We start from the raw sequence: 22,097 nt of genomic DNA on the forward strand, positions 1-22,097 counted from the left end.
ATATATTCCAATGCCAGAGCATCTCTTACAAGACAAGCTAGATACCATCATTGTCTAGCTAGTTTTTCAGTAATACAGTATAGATACCCTAAAAAGATAATGGAATCATGAGAAATCTAAAAGGAAAAATGTCATCAAAACTATGAATAATGAATTACCATGATGATGTTATTGAAATAAGGTGTCAATGCCGCCATGATTTTGAGTATTTAGCTACCTTTCAAATAATCTTTTTACACAAATTTCTTAAAAACCAAATAAAAAAACCATCTATTTGGCTTTGGTGAGTTTGAAATAACTTGTCAGGCCTATATAACTTTCATTCATGTTGTAGGAAGACAGTCCCGAAACAGTAGAAAATCTTGAAATTCGCGCTAAAATGCTAAAAATCGCATAATCGTAAAATGCAAGTAGCAGCTGATTCATCAATGATCTTTCAAAAAGAACATTTGAAATATTGTTTTTAGGTGTGTAAGGAACTTTTTAGCTGGTTTTGACATATTTTTGGAATTATGGACCCCCCCTACTCAAGGTCCCTGGACTCAGAGTGAAATCATGCGGGATCTTGCGAGATTTGAAGGAGGCTGGGGCCAGAAATAACGGCAGACTTCTGAGTAAAGTGCGAAAAAAAGAGACAGGGCTGACAGAATTTAGTCGCGGATATTTTCTGGTTGTTTTCTATAAAAGAGCAGTCATTTGCACAACAGTACGTATGCTCGTCATGTTTTAAGTGCCACTACTGTACTGCTTTCTGTGACGAAATTCCAGCCGCACAGTGCTCCCTTGATGCTTAAAGATGCATATGAAGTCGATTTTTTGCAAAAAAAAAAAAAAAAAAAAAAAAAAGCCAGCCAAATACCAGCATATAGTTTCGAGCAGTATGACTAAGAGAATTACCAAAAGACATTGTTTAATATTCCCCGAAAAATGATATTTGGACGGATTTTTCTCCTAGTATACTATATATGCTGTATAAAAATGGGGCAGAAAAGTATATCACGAAAGTACAGTAGGTTAAATTTCCGACCAAAAAATTTAAAGAAAGGAGCAGTCTAAAGCTTTTTTATGGCTGATCAAGTGATTTATTCAGTTTATCCCTTGGCATGTCGAATTTATTTGAGTCGTATAGGAAACTAGTAGAAGTGGCTTACATGTGTTATTAGGAATCCCCGCTCCACCGATGCTAGGTACCTTTAAAATACAGGTGAGCCTCAGCTCACATGGACTCTTGAAAATGTCCCCGTCTCCTTTGTTGAATAAATTGCCATTTGCATACATGTACATGTACGTTAGGACTACACACATATGCATTTAACATGGAGAGTATACATCTCTTTTCTCGCTAGTTTTTAAAAGCAAATCAAACTTACCACAGAAAAGGATGCATAAAGATACGTAGCATTTTATTTTGTTGTAATGCATAGCCAACGCACCAACCAAACCAAAAAGAAGAGACACTGAACTATAGAGCTGAATTTATTTTTCCAGTGCAGGAATTTCCACCTATGTAATATTTTGCATGATCTTCTGTGGGATCAAATGCCTAAGGGATTGCCTAAGGGATAGTTCTACAAGTACCGAGGCGGTAAGTACACCACCTCTATCTTTGTACATGTGTAATATTACAATTACGTTTTGATCAAGTCTGGTACACCTCCAGTTTCATGGGGTTTTGTTAATAAATTGTCACTTGGCAGCTGTAAACCGTTTTAAATAGTGCTTTCTATTCCACATACCATATCTACCATACATGTACTCTCTACCAGATTGATAATCACTAGATAGTCACAGGTCTGTCTCTGGCTAATTCATGACACAATTGTCTACCACGTTAGAGAAAAGGGCACATAAAATTAAATTGCGGCCCTGGCAGAGGGTAGGGGAGACCGGGGCTAATTGGCCCAGTTAGACACTTTTGGCTTGTTGTGCCAACTAGGAATGAGTTAGAGTAACAAAACCGGTATCGAAGTAAGCCCCATGAAATAAGCTACGCATGCAACGTCATTATTTTTCACAATTTGACAAAAAAAAAAAACAAACAAACAAACAAAAAAAAAAAAACAAAACGCAACTGACGTCAGGTGGGGGGGGGGGGGGGGGGGGGGCAACATGCCACTGCAGGAACGACGCGTGGGGAGGCGTGAAAAAGGCAGAGAGACCATTACAGGATTCAGCGGTCTTCCTTTCATGTAGGTCCGCCATATTCAGGCCGTGGACCAGTAAGCACTCGAATCTTCTCCTTCTGAATGGCCCCTTACTGACATATGATGAGGGTAATTTGTAGTTCAGGACCTTTCAACTAGAGTTTTCCAACTTCGGCAGAATCTTAGACAGCGTGAAGCGCGTGCTTCATCGTCGACAGACGCGGACATCGAACCTCAGACAGACCCGCCGCCGTACAATTCGCTACACATATGAACTTTTACCAAAGTTTGTTTCTGAAGATTTCCGACACATGTTACAGTCTTTCTCTCTTTAAATGTCTGAATGTTACTACAGTGTGGATAATCGACGTTCGACTGGAAGCCGCACCGTGCCTCGCTGTCAACCCCTGTAGACTATACACTGGGAACCACATGTGGAGGTTTTTTACGCCCAGTGAAAGCATGTTTTAATGGCTCAGAATTAAGTCTCAAAACTCTCACCCTTTGACTTAGTTTCGTTACACCGGTGACGCTAAGGCAATGATAAGATTGTACTGAATATATAATTCCCATTATTTTCTTTTCATGCAACGCGTTTCACAAGTTAACTAAGGTTCAGTGAAAAACAGATTGACAGAATCCTCATGTTAGGAGAGTTAGGGCACATCAGGAGAGCCTGTTTATCTCCATTTATTTTCATATAAAAAGTGTTACTAAAGGTTCCGGCATGAACTCTCGCTGCCAATATACATTGCTATTATTACACTAACTTACATCGACATCCAAGATTGACGTAGAAGGTACAACAACATTAAGCTGGAGAATTAGTTTATTGAACTGTTGAGGCAAATATCAAAAGATGAACCCATACATAACAAGTCAATTTGTGCAAAGCGAAATATTGTCAAATATTCAATAAATTACAGTTCACACAAGTAATTAACAAGTATAAATACACATTGTGTAAACAATCGAGGCACAAGCACAGCGTACACTGAAAATCGGTCTGCTGTTGTGTCCTGTAATTAAATACCGAGGACAAAGACGGGGGAGAGGAGACGTGTGTGCATTGCGGGCGTTGGGGGGGGGGGGGGGCATTGTGCCTTACTGTTGCTTTTTAAATAAATTACTTTTAAAAGTACACTGTAAAATGGTGTATATGCTTTCGTTACGTCAGGGCAATAACAGGTTTTATTTTCATCGAACCGTTCTTGCTGAAATTAAAATGTTTCTCATTTACAATGATGCTTTTAGTTTTTTTTTCTTAGAGTTGTCAAGAAATACTTCTCATTTATACATTTGTAAAATATATAGGCAAAATGCACATTTTAACGATCAAAGATCCAACTACGTCTTGACGAAAAAGAGATGTCATAAGTGACTTTTATATGAATGTAACGTTCAGATATAAAGACATGTCTAACTGTACTTGTAAACCATCACTTCCAAGGTTTATAATGAAGTTAGCATCATTTAGTTAACTTCTTTCTCTTTACCCCTTTTTAAGATATATTGAAAAACAATTAATCAGCTGTACAAAACATTACGTTGGATACGAAACAATTTTATAAACATCCAACGAAATCAACTCAAAATACACATAGGCTAACCACAATTTTATGTACAATTTCATCAAACACAATTTACAAAATGATCGCTTTTGGCTCAGCGCAGACACCTTCGTAGAATGAAACACCTCTCTGCTTCCCGTAGTTGAGTCCCGGGTGTTGCTTCTGTTAGTTACTGGACCACAGATCACCAACAACCCCGGAGAAATCTGTGACGCTCTGGTGACCTTCACCTTCCTCGAGGACGGTCTCGAGGTTGGGGACATCCTTTGGCAGATTCATGGAGTCCACCATGTCGCGGTGGTGAGCGCGTTTGATGTGGACTTTGAGGTTGCCTTTCTGCGTGAAGGACATGTCGCAGTAAGAACAGGTGTGCGGTTTCTCTCCGCTGTGCTTCTTCAGGTGCATCTGGAGAGCGTTCTTCTGGTTGAAGGCCTTGGGGCAAAGGTCACACTGGAAAGGTCGCTCACCTGAGTGGACAAGTTAATAGCCGATTAATCGCACTGTGATAGACTTTTTAATACTTCGATAATATACTACCAGACACTATATAGTCAATGAGAGAGAGAGAGAGGCATGGCAGGCACTCATAGATACTCATGACGCTTCTTATAGATACAATATATTCACTACATTCACTTTATGTAAAGACTCATAAAACAAATGCTCTAGTTTCTGACGGATAAAGCTAACTTGAATACTAGCAATTTTTAAAACTCATATTTAAAAGCCTGTTCCTGACCTGTGTGTATCCTGACGTGTCTCTCCAGCTGACTTGGTTTATTGAAGGACTTCCCACACTGTTCACACTGGTAGGGGGTGGGGCGGGAACGGTTCTGACCAAGGTGAGACTGCATGTGCTCCTTCAGGTGAGGCAGACGCTTAAATGTCTTATTACATATCTGAAATTATACACATACAATCAATTAATAATAGAAATAAAGCATGGGGTTCACTGTTATGGGAAGACCCTATGATGGACATATTAAGATATGTTGTTTCTTTGGAAGTAGAATGGGGTGGGAGTATCTTAAGGAGTCATGACATACACCAAGATACTGAAATACCATAACTCTGATAAAACTTCTGTTTAAATATCAGTTAGCACAGCTGCACAGTGTTTAACACTGAGGATGATATTAATTACTTGAATGCATGTAAATGCCAAGTATTGTAATTAAAGACCATTATTCAAAGCAATACCAACCAGCAGATCTGTATTGACGCGGTTGAACTTTATAATAAAAGACACAAGTTATGTGAACCTTCAAAACAAAATAATTTCCATAATGAACAAATTTTCATACTTGACCAGAATTTGTTACATAGCACTAAAGAAATGAGGTCTGTAACTACACATTCATTCCTGAAGAAGATAATTACCTGACACAGGAAAGGTCTGTCTGGGTCAGTGGATGTAGCTTCCATGGCATCCTGCAGGTGGTCATCCCCTGTGTCTGTAGTGGTCACAGTGTCAGTGGTCAACTCCATGGTGTTAGCTGGGGTGGTGTCCACACTCTCCTCCATGGCCGGCTGTGGGAGGATAAAACATTGGGCTTTATAGTTAATGAAGATCTATAACTGCCTTCTCATAAACCCATCGTACAAGCTGGATCAAGTAAGTAAGGAGTAATTGACTCTGCTTGCACTAATGTAATTTAGGAAGAATTCCTTGGAGAGTTAGATGGATCCCGCTAGTACAATAGTTTTATGGAAATGCTCCCCAAGTCCATGATCCTAATACAGTGCCTGCAGTGACTTCTATTATGTGCAAGAAGGGAGCACATTTCAAATAAATCTATACCATTGCTATCAGGTATGGATGAAAGGGAAATATGATGAAATTCCTTTTTTCATTATTCATTTTCTTTTGCATAATAAAACAGGGATGGGGGTGAGGAATGGTTATAAAGAAAGGAATTCTTGTTATCATTTCATACATAATCCAGTCACTTTTTAAACTTTCTTAAGTTTCCACAATAACAAGAGATAAATTAAACAAAAAGGAAAAAAATCTTAATCCCTAAAAGAACAATTCATCATAATATAAGCTTCACAAGTATTTACAAACAAGAGAAACTTTGTCACCAACCAACCTCTTCCACTCCAAAATGGTGTTCCTCTCCTCCCACGTGGATCCCGCCAGCACCCCCCTGGGCAGTTTGACCCCCCTGACCCCCCATGGGGTGGACCAGGATACTGCTGGGGTCAGTGACGGTCACCTGTGACTGGACACCTGCTAACAGATTGGTGTCGGTGCTCTGGAATGCCTGGAAAATTTGCAGAAAACTGGCATGTACACTTTGTCCAGAATTGTTGTTACTGTGAGGTGGTCCTTAAAATTCAAACTCTGCATTTATTTTAATGTTTTTTTTTTTTGCTATTGGTAAAATTTGTTGTGTGATGAATTTTTCAAAGCTATGGACATAAAGTTATTAACTACTAGTAAATAAGTCAGTTAACATGTTGCTCTTTACAAATTGACCTCAGATCTTCATAATGGCCTTTACTAGAGATTGTTTTAATTTATATTACAACTATAATTTCTATAACACCAACTTCAATTCAGTCCTGGTGACAAAAACTGCTACAAGCCGTGTCTATGGGGATGTATAATACAAGGGATCTATACTCTGTTATTTGTTACCTGTGTGACAATATTTGGATTAATGGACAGATTGATGCTCTGTGCCTGTAGTTATTAGTTACCTGTGTGACAATATTTGGGTTAATAGACAGATTGATGCCCTGTGCCTGTATTTGTTAGTTACCTGTGTGACAATATTTGGGTTAATAGACAGATTGATGCCCTGTGCCTGTAGTTGCTGGAGGAGGTTGGCGTCTATCTGGACAGTCTGGGTCAGCAGGTTGGGGTCAATCCCAGTGATGTGGATGGCCTGACCAGTCCCTCCGGACACCTGTAGCTGGATACCTGGAGGGAGAGAAGGAGTGGATGATAAAACATTTTACTCTCATATCATGTTAACACAAACACAAATACCTGAATAGAGACAACTGGCCACTTGGCTTATGTGACGTGAGGGTCAACACAACACGCTCACTCACAAACACAAACACCTGGGCAGAGATGAGTGACAACTCTTGTCAACGCTACCCTGGCGGTCAACACAAGAAATATGCATACACAAACACATACACACTAGTCTATGATAATTCATGGAGCCAAATTTCATGATATATAACAAAACTATCATTATATTCGGTAACTGATTAAAATCATTTTAAATATTTCCACCAGCATGTTTACATTCCTTCTAATATATATAAAACTACACAAGATCATTCACTTTATAAACTAGTGATACAAACTACCATAAAAAAATTCAATATAAAACAAACTAATTTAATTTAAGCAAAATTAAGACTATTTATCATAATTTCATTATAACAAAGTATCACAATAACAGTAGACATATAACAAACTATCACAATAATAGCAGATATATAACAAAATATCAAATTAACAGTAGATATTTAAACAAACTATCAAAATAACAGAAGATTTATTCAAACAAAGGTCCATGTTGCCCACCTTCCATTCCCTGTAACACCTGAGCCGAGATATTCGACTCCCCTCCCGTGGTGCCAGTGGTCACCATATTACCCGCTGTAGCTGTCAGCTGGTCGGGAATGGACAGCGACACAGGCATCAGCGTCTGCTGGAGTAGTGAGGGGTCAAGGCTGATGACCTGGTTGCCCAGTGTGGCCTGAATGTTCTGGTCAGTGTTGTATAACACCTGGCCCACCTGCTGCATGTCTGTGGTGTTAATGTTGTGGCGCGTGCTGGTCTTCCTGCGTTTGGGCTGAGCGGGGCGGAAGTGGGTCTGAATGTGGCTTTTGCGATGTCCAGATGTGCGGAAACGTTCATCACAGTGTGGGCACTTGAAGGGCTTTGCGCCAGTGTGCAGGCGCATGTGCACTTTTAGACTTCCTTTTGTGGAGAAGTTGGAGTTGCAGACATGACACTTGAAAACTTTCTCAGCTGAAGTAAATTTGGAGATATTTAAAGCTATTCCTTGTGCTGCCATATGCCAGGAAGCAGTGTTTGTACTCAGGGATATACCTCAAACAATGTCTTAAATTTTTAAAATAAGTTTGTGTTTACAAGTGTTAATTAACTGATGTAAAGTGCACTTTTTCGTATTAGTTTAAAAACATTTTACGAAAGACTTGCAGCTAATACATGTATTTAATAAGCTTTAACTGTTCACATAAAATCAACTTTGTAATAATGGTAGAAAAGCATGATACAGAAGACTAGCCCACAATTAAAACAGTTGACATGGTTTAATGCCACCACCGAGAACATCAACTGTAACTCACTTGGTCTGTGTGTTTTCATATGGGAATCTAGTGTAGATTTGACCGTGAAAGTTCGAGAGCAGATTGTGCAGGCATAAGGTTTCTCTCCTGTGTGGATTCGCTTATGGCGGACAAGATCACTTGGTTTCTTGAAGCTCTTGGGACATCTAAAAGAAAATGAGAAGACTCTTTCTTGCATCAAAAACAATAAACAGCAAAAGTTAGTATCTGACTTTTCCCTCTCCCTTGCCATATTAACTTGAAACACTTATGGACTTATGCAAAGCATATGATACAAGTATCATTCAGTGAGAAGATATGCAAAAATAAAGTTGTGGAAAGATCTAACCAGCATTTCATAAGACACGTATAATTCCTGTATTATATAAGGTAAAGAGAAAGGAATATGTTAGCTGTGTTGAAGTCAAAGTCACACAAGAGTTGGTGATTGAATTCTATATATGTATCCCCACTTTATGCTAGATCTACACCAGGAAATATTGCTGAACAATTTTTTGTCTTTGAAATCTTACTTATCACAAGCATGAGCGTATTTGGGTTCCTTCTCTGGCTCTTTATCCATCTCACTGACTCTTTCCTTCTCAGCCGCTGATTCGATGAGAATTTTCTCAGAGAGGGAGGCGTGTTCGTCTGGCATTGCTTTCCTAAGTTCCGCAGCCTGTTCTTCTGTAAATTGGATGACGGCAGAGCGTGTACGCTTCTGGACTCCTTCCTCTTCATCTTCTGTTGTTTGTAGATGTAAAGATATCAAAATGATTACGGTAACTACTATAATGATTGTATATTCCACATCAATAAGAATGCTCAGAGAAGAAAAGTGAGATATTTTTGAAATTTAACAAAAAACAAACTGTTTACATTGATGACTTGGTAAAATTTAAGGCTCGTGCATGTAAAGTTTTTGATGTACACAATATACGGAAAATAACCTGATGACTATATATCAAGTCATGAAAAAAAAAATTGTGCAGATAAATGTGCAATGCATCTTAATCACTGCAAAGCAACTTGTAGACAGATGAAAGACAATCTTCTTAATAACTAATTTTCGCTAATATGAAACCAAAGCTCAACTTCAAGTGATTATTCCATTAAAAAAGTTCCTGCTACAATGATTTAAAGAAAAAAAAAATCAACACTGTCTCTCTCACCTCCATCATCCTCGTTGTCAATACTCTCCTTATGCAGCTTCATGTGTCTTTTACACAACACAGACGTGCGAAACGTCTCCTCGCAGTACATGCATTTAAACGGGCGTATGCTGCTGTGGATCATCATGTGACGCGTTAGAGAGCCGTTCGTAGTAAATAAGGCGTTGCAGATTTCACACTTGAAGTCTCTCTGGCCAGAGTGGGTCTTTAAGTGTGCCTTGAGAACTCCCATTGAGACAAACATCCTGCCACACTGCAGGCATTTATATGGCTTCTCTCCTACAAGACAACCAGTTAGATATTTATAAACAATTTCAGATAAATATCAAGGCTCAGTGATGTATTCAGTACCCCCACTGAGCCTATTATCAATGACTGGCAATACGTGACATGATATTAGGCAGAACATCACCATGGTGATACAACTATGTTCTACACTGTCATCAGTTCAAATGAAACACACATGGGTATGGGTATCGTTCAGTAACACATCAAATTGTTAGCTTTGCGGTAACATGGCAGGCTCAATGGGTGCAACATTTCAACAGGCATGACCAACTAGGGATGTGATTACTAGTACTATCAATATGGTGTCCAGGCTGTAAGGTCAACATGAATGAACCAACTAGGGATGTGATTAATATCAGCATGATGTCCAGGAGCTGGCACCACTCACCTGTGTGTGACCTGACATGCTGCTTGAGGTGGGAGGATTTCTTGAAGGATTTCTCACAGTAGCCACACCTGTACGTCTTCTTGGCCTCTTCCTCTTCCTCCTCCAGTAAACCGTCATCTTTGTCCACTTCTCCGTCGTCCAATAATGGCTCCCTAGATAAGTTCACAAAAAGATCAAAATGTAGGATGATTTTGTTTTTGTAAATGATAAAGCAGAAAGTTGCAGAATTATGAAATGGTTCTGTTTTTTATTTTTTTTAAATGATACAATGTTGACAATTCTCTGAAGAAAAAACAAGATATTTTCAGAAGTCAGGATGACCTCGCCCAGTAAAAACACATAAAACTAATTATTTAAAATTTGTAAATGATAGCATTTCGGATATTTGAAAGTGCCATTTCAATCAATATACCTGGTCAGCAATATGTTGTTCATGTTAGTACTGGGCAGTGATGACCCTATGGCTGGAGTGGTCTGAGGGAAGGAGGTGGTCAGTTCTACTTACCTGGTCTGTAGTATGTTGTTCATGTTAGTACTGGGCAGTGATGACCCTATGGCTGGAGTGGTCTGAGGGAAAGAAGTGGTCAGGGAGTCCAGGGCACTCTGAAGGTTACCAGACTGAAGAAGACCAGAGAATATTGAGGTCAAATAACATCATGATGAGGAACATAACTGTCAGTAGTACACAGGATTCTGACATTATCAAATATAAGACCTGACATATTTAATTTTTTTTCTAATATCGTGTGTTTATTTTTGGCCTATTACAATAATATGTTATAAAGGATACAGGGTACTATTTCGGATAATGTCTTCGAACTGATGCTAAGAAAAACGTAAATACACCAGAACTACATACCTGTAGAGCAGTAAACTGGTTCTGAGCCAGGAGCTGGTTGAGGTTGGGTTGTTGATTTAAGAGACTCTGGCTGATGTTCTGTTGACCAAGGACCTGAAAACATTGTATGACTAATTATCATCATATAACACATAATATTAACCCTCAACAATGATAAAATAATTTATATGTACAGTTCCTCTCTCAATAAATTACCATAAAATTGCAATGGAGGTACCAGGAGCTCATATCATCATATAACACATAACACAAACTGTCTACTGTAACAATAAAATATCATGTACAACTGATCTCGCCTTTTTAATTGCTGTATAATTGCAATGGCAGTACCAGGGGTAGAGTGGGTTACATGCCTCCCCTCTTCCATACACCCACTGAGCTGTAGAGGTGCCCATACTCCCATTTCAAAAACAGTATAATGTACTATGCATGTTCTATGTCATCTTACCTGCTGGTTCAGAGTCTGCTGTAACTGTTGATCTAGGTTGTCATGGAGCAAGCTAGGCTGGTTTAGGTCCTGCTGACCTGGAGATAAATAAATAAATAAATAAACATATCCAAATCAATTAATACTTTAGTAGTTAAATTTCATATTAAAATTGATATTAAAATAAGTAGAAAGAAGTGGTTCAGTGGCCTTACTAACAGGGTGTTGAAGGCACCTGAAAAGTGCAGATATTCTGTTGGTCCAGGATTTTTGATTTAAATCGAAAGAAAATAGTCCATCTTCTGTACCTAAACCTTGCTGAGCCATCCCCCTCTGCTGGTCCAGCTCTTGTTGCAGCACCAGACTGCTCGCATGCTGCTCGTCCTGGGGAGGCATGGGGGCCACAAATTCCTCTCGATGGGGTTCCTGGGTCTCTCTGATTGGCTGAGCTGTCTGCTGCTGTTGCTGCATGGCTTGCATGGCAAGTTCATGTCTGAAAACAAGGTAGGAAAATTAGAATGATGTTAAAATAAATATTCATTGATTTATATCATTTAAAGCTTCATCTTATGACTTAAGCTGAGAACATGTCCTGTTTTTCTGACATACAGTAATCTATAACAGGGAATTTGAGTAATAAAGTTAAATATGGTAATGTATGATTGAAGTGCAAAAAAAGATCAGACTTTAATTTTAAGTACTTCATTCTGTGTTTATCACAGCTGGCAGTACAATTAATGTTAATGTGACATCCACCAGAAGAGTGAAAATTTCTTCAACCAATCAAATCTAAAAACTAATCATATTACAATAAAACCATTCCAAGAGCAGTACACCATCACTCACCTGTGTGTCTTCATGTGTTTCTTACAGTTAACAGAGGTTTTGAAGGTCTTCTGGCAGTAAGGACACATAAACGGTCTCACCTCACTGTGGGTGGACATATGTCTCTTCAGGCTGCCGTTAGTGGTGAAAGAGCTGTCACAGATGAGACACTTGTAGTTCTTGGTCCCCGTGTGCGTACGCAGGTGAGCTTTGAGGACGCCACTTGACACGAAGGAGCGGTGACACTGTAGACATTTGTATGGTTTCTCACCTGAGAGGTGAACAAATCAAATTAAATTCTTAATACCCTACACAAGAGTGCAATTTGAATTTTGGTAGACATCTCATAATAGGAAAATGACGTCAAAATCTTAGGATCAGCCTGACAGATACTAGTATGAGCAGTTCTACATGGCTGGACATAAATTTGACTCATTGACAATTTTAGCACACAGGCATAAATGAACACATGTACATAATGAACACACATACAAGCATTATAAACACCACGGGTATTACATCATTCTCCTACCTGTTTGAGATCTAATGTGTCCTTTCTGTTGACAAGACATTATTTAAAGTAAATGGCCATTCTAACATGCACCCATCCACCCACATACACATACAATGTGTGATTCCTACCTGTATGAGATCTAATATGTTGTTTGAGATGACTGGACTTCTTAAACCCCCTTGAGCAGTAGCCACACTTGTATGGTCTGTCCACACTGCCTGCCTCCCCCAGATACTGGGTAAACATGTGGCTGTTCCTGGGGGGCTGCTGGATTAGACCTGTGTCTGTGATTAAAATAGGTTCCTGCAAGGGTACATCAGGTAGCTGAAGATCAGATTTTGCAGGTCGTCGCACAACCTTTCGCACCTTCCGCGTGATGCCTGCAGCCTCAGCATGCATGTCACGTAAATGTGAACCCACGTGGTTCCTACGATGGCTTGCTGTACGGAATTTCTTGTCACAATGAGGACAGTCGTACGGTTTAGTACCTAAAAGAAAAACATTTCTTACGTTTCCTCTGGAATCCATACATATTTGTGATGTGACGGAATTCACCCCGCTAAAATCACTAAGAACAAGAAACATTTTGTCAAATATTTGAGAAAATATTTAGGTTTTAATTCACGACTGAAATCTGTCAACAGCAGAAAATAATTTTACAATACTAACTACAATCAACATCCATATAATTACAAAAATTACAGATTAATCAATGAATCTCGAGGAGCTACATCCTAGGTGACTTTCATGATTATACAACGCCTGCACAAACATGTGCCCGCACACTCACCTGTGTGTAAGCGGAGATGTATCTTCAGACTGCCAGGAGTGGAGAACATCTTGTCACACACTGCACATTTAAATTCCTTGATTCCAGTGTGAGTCTTGAGAAATAAAAATATAAAGATCAAAACTTGAAGCTATAAGTAGTAGAGCCATACCCGGGCACCACCTGGAACACTGGTGAGGTAATTACTAGATAGATCTTTTCACTGGGGAAAATTATGAGTTTTACATATACTGTACTTCTTCAAGACCTTAATTCTTAAAATTGAGTGGTAAGAGCAAAATTGAAAAGCAGGCTACACTTTTGTTCTATTTTGTGCAGTGCAAACACCACAAAAACTAAATAAATGTGTCATTTTTATAATATCAAAATTATGTAGCTGAAAAATTCATTGATGACTTTTGCCCATTGAAAAGATTGTGCCATTACCATGGTCAAAACAGGTCTTGGGAGGTCCAGTTGTACACAGCATTTCTTGATAATCAACTTAACTGATAAGGTTCATGTCTACAGCATGACATTACTGCTACAAAGGAAACTTGTGTATCCATTTAATATGAAGTACACATTGTTCATTCAAGTGATATCCCACAAATCAGATACCAATGATCTTCAGTTCAAAGGCAAATAGGTCATTTTTAAATACCTTCAGATGTGATGTGAGGGTGCTCTTCACAGCAAAAGAGCGGTAGCACTGGGAGCACTTGTATGGCTTCTCATGGGTGTGGATCCTGATGTGGCGGACCAGATCACTGGGCTTCTTGAACTCCTTGGAACAGTATGTGCACTGATGCCACCTCACGCCATTCACCTGGATATATCATTATCATATGTTATCATATATTATCATATATTATTGATCTGGAGGTGTGAGCCATAGGAATCAAGAGAGAGAGAGAGAGAGAGAGAGAGAGAGAGAGAGAGAGAGAGAGAGAGAGAGAGAGAGAGAGAGAGAGTTCATGTGAGAAGAAGAGGTAAAGAGAGACAAGAAATGGCAAAGGGGGTAATTATAGGATCTCATGCTTGAAAGACAAACCTACCCATCAAAATTCAATCACATACTTGTACAATATCAAAAACTAAAAACCATCACATCAAATATCATATTGTTAATACTTATCATGGTCATGACCTACTTTTCTGATGATGTGTTTCTTCATCGTCCCCGTGGCTGCGTCTCGTATACTCAGCGTGGTGGTCACTCCTGATCTGCTAGACTGGACAATGTTGCTGTGAGAGGCCCCCAGACCAGTGGACGTCTGACTGCCCTCTGTCCCTGTGAGGCCTGTACTCTCCAGGGCCTGCTGCAGGATGTCTGAGTTACTGTTGTCTCCTGTCATCATCTGGGGAATAACAGAATAGAGTTTGTCTATAGAATATAATAATCTTAATATAATAGTGATGTGCTAAGTCTAGACCCCAGTCTCAGGGAGGCCTTTAATAGAAAATAAGTAATTAACATCAGCTATCATTATGCATCTGGTATTTATTTCCTTTGCCTGCATGCCTCTTTTTTTCATAAATCTAGCTCTTATTATAACAAAATATGGAATATGCCATGAATTTTCACTATTATCATTACTATAATTATTATTACTATTATCACTATTATTATTATTACTATAATTATTCTTATCACTATTATAATTATTGTTATTATTATATCCATCCATGTCTCACCTGCTCAGACTGCTGCTGTTTCTGCTGTTGCTGCTGTCGTTGTTGTTGTTGCTGTGACTGTTGCTGCCCGTTGTCCTGCGTCTGCTCTGACAGCTGCAGGAGATGCTGGATGACATCGTTGACATTTCTGGCAGCAGGTTCTCCCGAGGAGTCCTGTGGGGGACAGGCGTCTGTGTCCTGAGGTTAGACAGGATTTTAAGAATTTCAAAAAAATTCATGTGAAAACTCTACTGATATGTTGGAGTTGTTTCTCCTGACAGTTCTTACTTAGAAAAGCTATTCATCTTTGAAATATGAAAAATATTCAGAATATTCAATTTAACAAAAATAACTAATTCTAAATGACACTAATGATTCCCCACAGCTCTTATTTCTGAGAATGTCTGAAGAAGAAAAATGTCCCAACATGTGTGGGGATAGAGAATAACCACAGTTACAGAAATCAAAGCACCTAATGGTTTCTAAAAAGTGGAATACCGAAAAAAAATTGAAAAGCAGTAACGAATCATGTTCTAATCATCTTATGCATATTCTGAAATCTAATTAGACTGTTCTAATGTGTAGAAAATTATTTTTCAACAACAACAACCAAGTCTACATCCTACTTACCAAGATTTTCTCAGCATGGACTCTACTCATGTGCGCGTTCAGACTGCCCAGTTTTCTGAAATGACAGCTGCACTCCTCACACTGGTAGATGGGGCCCTCGTACTCCTCCAGGTCTGTGTGAACACGCTGGAAAACAAGACAACAATCAGGATGAACACCCATTAAAACACACCACCTGCCTGGCAAATGAATGGCATGATATGTCCCAGAGTGTGAGTACAGGATTGATTTTATTTAACCCCAATTTTATAACCTCATGAGTCCAGCATTAGTCAATTAATTTTTTCCTCTAATGTGACAACACCTGCACATTTTACTTTGTATAATAATTTTCTTTGAAATTTATGAAACCAAAATAATGTCTTCACCCTTTGGATTCTTTAGTAAATTACAGTGCATATACTGGAAGATAATTCTTGTTTATATAAGTAGGAGCATTTAGGAAAACCAATGTGATATTTCTTTCTCAAAGTAATACAAAATTTTTCATATTTGAAAGTCACAGCAAAGAAAGTGTATTGACACAATAAGCAGCAAGGACAATAAATTCTAGTTTTATAATCTTGGTAAATTTCCTGAACAAGTTTAAAACAAAACTTCAGACTTCTCTCCACTTCATCTTTTCAAATACTAGCCTTACCTGAAGATGAGCTCTGAGGTTTCCTTTCTGTGTGAAGGACACAGGACACAGGTGACACTTCCCTGAAGATGAGCTCTGAGGTTTCCTTTCTGTGTGAAGGACATAGGACACAGGTGACACTTACCTGAAGATGAGCTTTGAGGTTTCCTTTCTGTGTGAAGGACACAGGACACAGGTGACACTTACCTGAAGATGAGCTCTGAGGTTTCCTTTCTGTGTGAAGGACAAAGGACACAGGTGACACTTACCTGAAGATGAGCTCTGAGGTTTCCTTTCTGTGTAAAGGACATAGGACACAGGTGACACTTGTGTGGCTTGTGCTTCTCATGCTGAGCTATGTGTGTCTGCAGCGCCCCCTTTTGGTTGAAAGCTTTCTCACAGTGCGGACATTTGAATGGACGCTCCCCTAAAAACATAAGTCACCTCGGTTAAAATAATCAAGATGAACTTATTAGAGTATATGTTTATAGCAATTCTTTCCCATTTCAAGTAAATCTCTTGGATGGTAAAAAATCATATTTTAATCTCATACAAAATGCTTACCTTTTCACCCAAATTTAATTGAACATAAAATATTAACCTCAGAAAGATACCATACTGGTTAACTAAACAAAATAACGGAAATAAATGATCCAGTCTTGCTCCATTTTAAAATAAATACTTTCACACATTTCCACCTGTGTGAATCCTGATGTGTCGTGTCAGCTGGCTGGGTTTCTGGAAAGTTTTGTTACAGTACTGACACCTCTGAGAGAACCCACTGCGGTCAACGTTCCTCTTATACTTGGGTTGACTGAATGTCATTCTGTGAATATGGAAATAGAAGTCCATAATCTCCTTAAATACTGTAACAAATTTTCTTCTTTCTTTCTTTATTATTTTTATTATTATTATTGTAACCTTTTCAATGGTCAGTAGTTTCTACAGTATATATCGTAATGACTACTCTTTAATTTTTTTGTGATGAATTATCTTAAATTTTCATTACATATTTCCAAACATGAACTGCAGTTCAATTTATGTACACCAAATAAATAAATAAATAAATAAATAAATAAATAAATAAATAAATAAATAAATAAGGATTCTCCATTACGCCTTGTCCTAAGAAAGTAAAAACAGCAGAAGGCACTGTCTTGTCAAATTCTTTAATGTACATATTCTGTATGTAATTTGCTAAATTTTAATTTTCATTTCACTGCACAACTTCTCAATGAAGGTGATCCAGCTCAGAGTTCACATTTAATGTTTCTTTTCCTTGCAGAAATTCAGTGCAGCTGTAAACACGTTCAAGTTTTCTGTGTAGTTCAAGTTGAGGCCTACCTGACTTTAGTGTGTTGTCTCATATGATCTCTGAGAACTGACATCTTGTGAAATATCTGTCCACAATGTTTACATGTGTATTCAGCGCCGCCATCTTCCTCTTCTCTGTGCTCTATTAAATGTTTGTCTAACTGGTGCTGGAAATAACATGTGAATGCCGTTACATATACACAATCCCCAGTGTTGTTATTCTTTTCTTATCCTTCTCTGGTTGATGCCACAATGCTGTTAGTGATTAATCATTTATAAGGACTATTTTATATTAGCACAATGAGCTATTCCTTTATATCAAATACTAATTAAAATATGTTTAGTGAATAACAGTAATTTGGTTAAAGGTAAAGGACTGATAGGGCTTGCTGATATTACAGATATAGACACAGAAAAAGTATGACACTCTTAGGAGATCTCAACCAAACAATCTTGAACAGTGAATCAATTTTATATCGATCCTCCACCAAAGTTAAAGCAATAATAACTCTTCCTTTGAGATTCAAAAATCCGCATGAAATACATTGTAAACAACGCATGGAAATATATTCTATTGTATTTTACCACTAAAACGGCCGTTATTGTAGGAAAACTAAAATCTGTGCTTGTCAATAGGGCTTTCGATCCCTTTTTTCCGGTCGACAAGTGCATTCGTTGCTAATGACGTAATGGTGTCACGCGGATTCTCGCGTTCATTCGAGACCAAAATAACATGGCGGGAAACCCTCAGACGTAAGTTGCGAGTTTTTGTACAGTGCGTCAGATAACGAAAAGCCCAGAATGGCACACATTGTGGATATAAATGCGTTTTTAACAAAAAAGACGAATATATCTCATGAATCTTATATAGTGTTGTTGTTGTCTGCTTTTCCCGCGGTTTTAAGTAGGTCACCAGTGACTTTGCAATATCAGAGAGAGCTCTGTCAGTTAAAATCTCTTAAGAGATTTTAACAAAAAAACGTACGTTTAGGAAAAAAACCCTGGATTTACTTTGAATGCAGGAATGGGGTCGTTGGCCATTGGTAAGTACGGGAAAATTGCCGTTTTTTCCAGGAAAATCCAATTTTTGGCCAAAACGAAGAGTTATTATGACTTTAATATAATTATGCTTTCAGCAATCTTACATCAATCCTCAACCACACAACAACCCTGTTAAGGCCATACAAAGCCACCAGCACCAACCTGTGTGCCAAACTCGTCCCCACACTCAGGACAAATGAGGATTTCCTCCTTCACATGGACCAGGATGTGCCCCTTCAGACTGGTCAGCCGGTTGAACTTCTTACCACACTCTGGACAGATCAGATCCTCTGAGTGAGTCGCCATGTGCAGACGAAGGTTGTCCTCAATGTTGAAGGATGACTCACACTGGAAAAAAATGGAATAACAGTCAGTGAGGTGTACCTTGACTATGCGTGCACTATGTAGTGCTTTGCCTTTAACCATCCTCTGTTACAGTATGACATGCTAGAAGACATGTACTATTGCATATGTTCTTCATTCGAATAAAACTACTTGTTACAGTCAAATATGGTACTGATTGCTTCCTCAAAGTGCAATCATCAACATAAAAGGTTACAACAATTTTAAATGTTTTTGACCATTGCATATAATCTGTACACTTAATAAATGGCACTCTCTAGAAGATATTACAACCCGAAGGACAATTTACTGAAGATCTTTATGCAATACAATACCACACAATACAGGTAAAGATGCTGAGTAAATTAATTTCATTCAATTTCATTCAATTAAGACAACTCAACACCCTCTGACGGAGAAACTGAGAGAGAGGCAAATTTCTACCTCAGTACATCTAAAAGGCTTGTCTTCATCATGGGTCTTCATGTGGCGGGTTAGCTGACCCCATTTTGGAAACTGTTTCTCACAGAAGTCACATTGAAATGGCCCCTGGAAAAAAGATTTCTCTCTTGCATAAGTGCAACTATGACATATCTAGTAACTCTCTGAACTAATCTAGAATTATCAATAATTTGTCTAAAAAGAGAAATACATTTAATATTCTCATAGAAAGATATTTTATATTCTAGTTGCTAAATAAGAAAATATAGGCTATATCCTGCTTTGCTACAATGCTAAAATAAGCCCAGGAGTAAATTAATTTAATTCAGTTATTACAGTAACTTTCTGTTAAATCACTAGCAATAAGTGAAAAAAAAGTTTTTAAGTCAAGACAAAATAAACATCCCCCAGGTTACCTTGCCAACAGGTGGTCGTATCACGTCTGGCGCAGCTCTCGGCATCACGGTGGCTACGGACTGCTGCTGCTGTTGGGATGTCTGTACCTGGGTGAGCTGCCCCTGGGTAAGCTGGCCCTGGGGGTCAATATTCTCCTGTTCTATCTGGTCAGTCTGCACCAGATGACCCTGCTCCGTGGCCACCAGGGTGATAATATTGCTGTACACATTCTGGTCCCCAGTGCCTGGGTTGATGACATAAGCTGAGGCACCATCCACTGGAAGATACAGTTATATATATTATCTATAGATGGAGCCACTTTATGTTGCTGCTTGACCACTGTGTGTAGCATTCAATCTTTCCCATTTTTTTTTCTGCTGGATGAAGGAGTTATATTTATTATAATTACCAATAATTTAAATCAATAATGTTTTTTGATGACAACTTAGATGACTATAAATAGTTTATGGCTTAATTAAGCCAAAGCTTATTTTTACGTGCCCTAAACTCATAAAAATCTACTTATAATTTTTGTAACAATATATAATAAATAAATACTAGTAAATAAATAAATGTATATTTTAGCCAGAATTTTATATAACACAACAAAACTCAAACTTAGTCCATCACAAACTTACTTGTAGCCTCTTGCATCCCTCCACTGTTGATAGTGACATACGTCTGGCCGTCTACTGCGCTGTCACCACTGATAACATACGCCTGGGTGGCGTCACCTTGAGTCATGTCACTGCCACTGATCACATACTGTACAGTGCCAGAGATGGCGTCGTGGTGAGTCCCGCCACTGATGACATAGGTTTGACCAGTGTCAGTGACTTCAGCACCACCGGCGTCGCTCTGAACCACTGTTATCATGTTGTTGTAGGCTGGAACGGTACAAGTAATGAATTATAATGTGGATTAGAAAATCTCATCTCAAATTACAGCAACATCAGTCTCTTAATTTTCTTATTCAGCAGTTGTCTGCCAGTTTAACAGGCACATCAAGCTTTGGGAAGTTGCAAATTATGTAATATATTTTCTAAAATTTTTATTCTTTATTTCATTTTATAATTTTTATTATTTTATCAAACATTTTACACAGCTAAAAAAATTTACATCTAAACACAGATTTAACTGTGGTATTTGAATTAATATTTATTTTGAAAAAAAAAAAAAAAAAAGCTGGCAAGTACATGTAATAATGCACAGCAAGTGAAACAGATATTTTATTTTAATTTTTATGGGGTGAAAAAACAATACAGTATGTTTATGCTGCACACAATTTATATACTTTTGTGTTTGGGAGGAGGGGGGGGGGGGGACAAAACTAGGAAATGACTCATCCGTCACATATCGATGGAAACCGTTCCAAAATTTCAAAATATTTGCCTATCTCATAACATGGCAGATTGACCAATATTAAGAAGAGCCATCAACATTTTACAATTAATGAAAACATGTTTATCACAAATAAAATATTATTTTAGTGGATAAAGACGGGAGTTTCGAGGCGGTTGAAGGAGACAGTGGTTGCTGTGCATAGACACAGACCTAAGCACACACTACGTATTGGACGCCGTTAAAAATGGCGGATAAAAAGAGACGTTTCTCGCCATCGAGTCAAAGTAGCACTCTAAGCGACCGACAATACAGAAACTGCCTAAAATTGAGACCAAAGTTGTGGTTTTCTGAAGAATTCTTCTTCCAAGTTCGTCAGTGGCGCTTAGTGTATTCCTACTTCCCAATATCACTGCGCCCAGTCGCGATACCTGCCACAGACGTCACAAGGCTCGGCGAAAAATGATTCCCTGCACAGCGTTAAATTACAACATATCGTTGCAACAAATCCAACCTTACAATCGCAATCAACTGGACACGATTTGTGACTTTACCTGAGGAGTTTGGGTCTTCCATTTTCTCTGTATTTGCTGAAAAAGTGCCCGTTTTCCTTTGGAACTATTCTTTACAAATGGCGGACCAAGATCGATCATGACGTCATCGGGCAGTGTTAATGCACTAGACATTTTCTTATCTTGTGAAGTGGAAACATTCGACTGGAAACACCATAAGAAATCGGTTTAAGAGTTAATATTACCACTAACAGTTTAATAATTGTATCCTTTCGTCAATTATTTACAACGCTTTATAATGGATAATTAATTAAAAACGTTCCTCTGAGCACGCAAGAAAGTGTACAACCGCTTCTCAACTAACACACTGTAGATCTACTGTCGACATATTCTCTCCCTTCAACCCATAAGACGTTTGAAGTCCACTTGGCGGTCAAGGGTTGCAAGAAGGAAGAGGTCAATCATTAATTCTATTACTTAGGGTTGTCGTTGGACCACTTCCCAAAT

At 38.5% G+C, this 22,097-nt stretch overlaps 1 protein-coding gene across 1 annotated transcript; it reads right to left on the reverse strand.

Moving 5' to 3' along the window:
• Positions 1 to 2,785: 2,785 nt before the first annotated feature.
• LOC106169102 (zinc finger protein 236) lies at positions 2,786 to 21,808 on the reverse strand. Its single transcript, XM_013548457.2, has 29 exons — positions 21,633 to 21,808; positions 20,376 to 20,624; positions 19,758 to 20,014; positions 19,345 to 19,449; positions 18,721 to 18,906; positions 17,548 to 17,684; positions 16,902 to 17,029; positions 16,473 to 16,630; positions 15,585 to 15,710; positions 14,976 to 15,152; positions 14,432 to 14,638; positions 13,942 to 14,106; positions 13,299 to 13,392; positions 12,637 to 12,996; positions 12,016 to 12,265; positions 11,478 to 11,662; positions 11,191 to 11,267; positions 10,743 to 10,835; positions 10,389 to 10,501; positions 9,884 to 10,035; positions 9,208 to 9,486; positions 8,569 to 8,779; positions 8,057 to 8,202; positions 7,266 to 7,715; positions 6,484 to 6,644; positions 5,809 to 5,982; positions 5,096 to 5,245; positions 4,455 to 4,614; positions 2,786 to 4,182 (listed from the first exon to the last, which is right to left on the reverse strand). The coding sequence occupies exons 1-29, from the start codon at positions 21,652 to 21,654 to the stop codon at positions 3,881 to 3,883; spliced, it is 5,274 nt and encodes a 1,757-aa protein (XP_013403911.2). The 5' UTR covers positions 21,655 to 21,808; the 3' UTR covers positions 2,786 to 3,880.
• Positions 21,809 to 22,097: the final 289 nt, after the last annotated feature.

The sequence above is a fragment of the Lingula anatina genome, chromosome 4, assembly GCF_051362555.1.
Source record: "Lingula anatina isolate TDL-2025a chromosome 4, LinAna3.0, whole genome shotgun sequence".
NCBI lineage: Eukaryota > Metazoa > Brachiopoda > Lingulata > Lingulida > Lingulidae > Lingula > Lingula anatina.

Coding starts and splice junctions, on each gene's coding strand:
- LOC106169102 (XM_013548457.2), bottom strand. CDS start 21,654: ATGGAAGACCCAAACTCCTCAG. Junction 10,502..10,742: donor ACCAGTTTACTGCTCTACAG/GTATGTAGTTCT, acceptor GGTCTTCTTCAG/TCTGGTAACCTTCAGAGTGC. Junction 7,716..8,056: donor TATGAAAACACACAGACCAA/GTGAGTTACAGT, acceptor AATTTACTTCAG/CTGAGAAAGTTTTCAAGTGT.